The following is a 4,807-nucleotide window of genomic DNA, read 5'->3' on the forward strand; positions in this document are numbered from 1 at the left end:
GGACAGTCTGCTGAACAGTTATACTATAAGCTGATGTTAGCTAAAGCGACCATCAGCTTATAGTAGAACTGTAAATGCCAGGTCCGTATGGCATACTGACCTGGCCAGCTGGAAGCACTTTTGTAGGTCCGTATGCCATACGTCCTTGGCAGCGAAAGGGTTAAGAGGATAGAACTCTTCTCCATTCTACCCAAAAAATGGCTGGAGTTCCATTATTCCCAGCATGCTCTGCTCCCCTTCATGGTGCTTTGAGTGTTTCGAAGACCGACTTGCGAATTGCAGTAGGAAACGGAGACAGAGCTTGCCGAGGTCTACGTAGAAAACACATTGTAATGGCTGCTATTAACCATGGTAACGTCGTGGGGTCTGGAACATACAGGCTTCATGAGCAGTGCATGGAGTCTACATTATGAGCATAGCCCATATGTCGTGGAACTGTTACCATGGGAACAACTTACCCACAAACTAGCAGAAAGCACAAAGACACACTGGCAGACAAAAGAAGCAAAGGAAGAAAAGGGAGAAAGGTAAGACAATTTCTGAAAAAAATAACCTTCGCCCTCATGAAAAAAAAAGAAATACAAAAAAAACGAGAGAGAAAAAGGCAAAAAAGACAAATAAAATAAAATAAAATGAAGACATAGAAAACAGCGCAGGGCCTGGAAGAGCCGGAGCCGCTCACCTTCGCCAGGCTGGCCGTGAACAGGACGCACTCAAACAACTCGCCCATCTTCTGAAGGAATTCATCTACGTGCGGCCTCTTCAACACGTACACCTGGGGGGTAGAACGGAGGACAAGACGGACACATCAAACTTTCGTTGTTTTTCCAGACCCATCGAGAGCAAAGCTAAGCCAGCAACAAAGATAAAAGGAACTACGAGGGGAAACAGGAAGACTCCGTCCATAACGAAAACATCTTTATTAGTAAGAGGTACGAGGACCGATCCAATAGTCTGCCGCCCAACATGAAAGGAATAGGATTCAATGAGGGTGGCGTTAGTATGTTATAATGTGTCTGACAAATGTTGGGTGTCTGCGTATTGTGCAGCTATCAAATCTTTATAGGACTCGAACTTAAAGTGAAACTTTACCCATATCTTTAAAATAACAACAACAAGTACGTCTTTAGAAATGTTTAGTAATGACTAGGGATGTCCCGATACCGATGCTAGCATCGGAATCGGGCCCGATACAGGGCATTTTGACAAGTACTTGTACTTGTCAAAATGCCCCGATGCCTAGCGCCGAAGCCTGCGCTATGTTTTTTTTTTTCTTCTTACTTTCCTCGCCGAGCGGCGCGTCACTGCTGCTCCGGTGGGCGGCGCTTCGAGCGGGGTCATCTGGCAGTCTCCGGGTCCTAATTTAGGTGGCTGGAGACTGTCAGATGACCCCACTCATTATTGATTAGTTGGTTGGATCCCCTAGCTCTCTGTTCCAAGTTGGGAGGAGGACAGAGCAAGCAGTGGGCGGGTGCTATTGGCTTTTGCAATTTGAAATGGCCAATAGCAGGCTGGCTATTGCACCCGCCCACTACCGGCTGTATTTATATTCAGCTGCCGTCTGCGGAATCTTGCCGCTGGCAGCCGTCATTCCTGGGCTGAAGCTATTCAAGCTCCATGTGCTTACAATTCTTTCGGCCTGACTAATAGGAGGAGGTGTAGGAGGGTGCGATGCAGTGCCATTGATTTCAATGGCACCCCAAACGCGCCTCCCACCCGCACTGGAACGCATGGTACCGCAATGCTGAGCGTTCCAGTGCAGTGCGATTGCAAAAAATTGCGCATGCCGTTTTATTCTGAAGTAAACTTTGTTTGTAAAACTCCACTTGTTTATTTTATTTTAAATTAAGGATGGTATTTAATTGTTTTTTTATCCAATTAACTGAAAAAATAAAAATCAGCCAACTAATCGACTATGAAAATAATCATTAGTTACAGCCCAACCGCCAATATCAACAAACGTTAGTTTTAGAAAAATTAGGGCTGTGGAAATAAAAGATTAATTTCTCGATTAATCGTTAAACTTTTTGATCGAATAAAATCATTTTGAACGCTAATGAAAACACTCACCGACGGGCTTCCGGGAGTCCCGTCGGAGACGTCACAGGACTCCTCCCCCCTTCCCCAAGTGGCTCCGTCGGCTAATGAAGGGAAGGGGGGAGGAGTCCGGTGACGTCAATGTCCGTGACGTCACCGGACTCCTCCCCCCTTCGTTAGCCGACGGAGCCACTTGGGCCGGTGAGTTTGCCCAAGAAACTTCCTGCACGAGGGCCAGCCAAGGCATTGGACTATACACATACAGCACAGCAATGAAGTAATACAATGAACTAGGATCACACTCATCCAGCACGTTATTAATCTGCGTTGCCCCACTCAAGCGGCGGCCATATTGAGTGGGGCACGTGAGACTAATAACGTGCTGGATGAGTGTGATCCTAGTTCATTTTATTACTTCATTGCTGTGCTGTATGTGTGTAGGCCAATGTAGTTGGATCTGTACTTGCGTTATAATTCATCGTAAGTAATCGATTAAACAAAATTTTTATTAATCGCACACGAAAATTTTAATCATTACCAGCCCTAAGAAAAATACAAACATTCTTCATTTTCTTTGCAAGATGAGGAGCATGGGCTATGCTTTTTCCTACTCTCCATCTAGTGGCCATAATGCAGAGAGAGAGAGAGAGAGAGAGAAGAGCGTGTTCTTTTTTTCTCAATATTCACAAAATACAAACGTTCACAGATAAATCGCAGGGTGAAGGAACCTGCAGATTGTTTATAAGTAGACCCCTAAGTGTCTAAGGGCAGAATGATATATTATGCCTTGCTCCTGCCAGAAGTCCAGTTCCCCAGAGAGAGCTTCTTATTGCCCATGATGCAGTGGCCCCCATTGTATGCAAGGATGTCAAGGGCCAAGTGGAGGGGAGTGCTGGCTGACAGAGGAGCAAGGAATAATATAAATGTTCCTCTCCGTTACATGCCCCTAGACTAAACGAGCAATAGACCCTTACTAACCCGGGGTGGTGGTGTGGTGATTTTGGTGGGGGTGCTGGGTGTTGTTGCTTTCACAGAAATTGAGAATGACCAAAGTCAGGGAAAATAACACCTCTAGAGAGTGAGCTCCCTCAGCGGGAATACAGACCAAAAAAAACCCCCCATAACCACTCCACACAAAAATGAAAATAAAACAGGAAAAAAAAAAAAAACTGAACTTGAAGCAAACGGTAAATACATAGTTACAATTAACATACATGTTTCCTGTTGAGTCTTATGATTCAGGCTCCCCTGCCAGACAGCACAACCCGGGCCCTGACCTCCACTCTAGATATCTACTACAGCTCGGTCGAAGAACCCACCACTGATTGGACAATGAAGGAGCCGCAGGCAAAGGGGATGTCAATTCAGGGCTTCTAACTTTTGGAAGCATGTTCATAATGTTAAACTGAATCTCTCTAAAAAAAATTTTAAAAAAAAGGAAGAGGGGAAATCTGTTTTTAAACAGCCGTAACTGGAAGAAGAGTTTCCATTAGAAGATTTCCCCTTACCACCTATTCTAGTGACAACCTTAAAGTTTCTGGGTTTTTTAAAAATCACTTTCTATTCTGAAGACAGGGGGTCACCAGGGTGACTCTCCCCCAGCCGACTCTCCCAAAAAACCGTCACAGTATGGATGGTTGATGAGGGTGGACACAGAAGCATGCAGTAGGTGTTCCTTGTTAAGGAGATGAACCAATGTCGGGCTGTAGAGATGACGCACGCAGCCGTCTCCCAATGCAAGTAATCGAGGGTAGGCCAGGCAGAGTGTGAACAGCCTATCCTGGATTACTTGAACCGGGCACCAGCCTTCTTCTTCCGTACAGATCTGGGTTCATCTTCACTTCAGCTATGAAGGGAAATCAAATGTTAAAGAGCAATTGTAGGTGAGAAGCAAATTCAGTAATGGAACGGTTAATGCCATCGAGGAACCATTTTACTGTGCTGAGCAGCATAACCTTACATATATAACAGTTTTCAGTCCGTGTTTGTAGCATAAGAAGCATTTTCAGGTTCATCGTAATACATTCTGGCATAGAAGGATGGCCACATTGTCTTGCAGGGTCTCCCAGAAGGTTGAACACAGCCAGCCTGACATGCGCGCACCCAGCTGGGTCATTATGTGCAAGCGCAGGTGCCATGCTGAGGGCACACATGCACATTGTAGCCAGGGTTCTTGTGTGTCCACTTGGTTGTACTTGGGGTGGGGAAGCATACATGCGCATTGTGGTTGGTGCACAAGGAATCATGGGGCATACAGGCCCAACATATCAGATTTAGGGCTGCAACAACTAATCGATAATGATAATAGTTGTCAACTATTCTCATTATCAATTAGTTGGGGGAGGGAGGGAAGAGAGAGGAGAGAGAGGGAGGGAAGAGAGAGGGAGGGAAGAGAGAGAGGGAGGGAAGAGAGAGGAGAGAGAGGGAGGGAAGAGAGAGGAGAGAGAGGGAGGGAAGAGAACGCCCTAAATGAGATTATACCACTTGCAGGGGAGAAATTGAAATGTAAGTGTTTTGGTGCAAAATGAAGGTAAAGACACTTGTTACATGGAGCTAGAGGCAAAAGAGGAATCTGCACTAAGGGGTTAATACTACTGTCACATGACATTTGGGGGCCTATTTAAAAAGAGGCATTATAGACTACCTGTGGCCATATCGCTGCTTTCCAACAAGGTGTTGTGCTTTACAAATGAGCATTCCACTTGCTATGAGACTAAGCGAAGCCCCACCATTCATTCTAATGAAGACGGAGATGGGGGGGGGGGGGGGA

At 45.7% G+C, this 4,807-nt stretch overlaps 1 protein-coding gene across 2 annotated transcripts in view; it reads right to left on the reverse strand.

Moving 5' to 3' along the window:
- The window catches only part of CTDSPL (CTD small phosphatase like), an 85,427-nt gene that overhangs the window by 9,473 nt on the left and 71,147 nt on the right, over positions 1-4,807 (reverse strand). For both annotated transcript variants that reach the window (XM_018568958.1, XM_018568957.1), the window contains one exon: positions 683-775. In XM_018568958.1, the coding sequence (XP_018424460.1) occupies positions 683-775 (93 nt within the window). The remainder of the gene's footprint in view (positions 1-682; positions 776-4,807) is intronic.

The sequence above is a fragment of the Nanorana parkeri genome, unplaced genomic scaffold (assembly GCF_000935625.1).
Source record: "Nanorana parkeri isolate BGI_ZX_2015 unplaced genomic scaffold, ASM93562v1 scaffold1267, whole genome shotgun sequence".
Lineage (NCBI taxonomy): Eukaryota > Metazoa > Chordata > Amphibia > Anura > Dicroglossidae > Nanorana > Nanorana parkeri.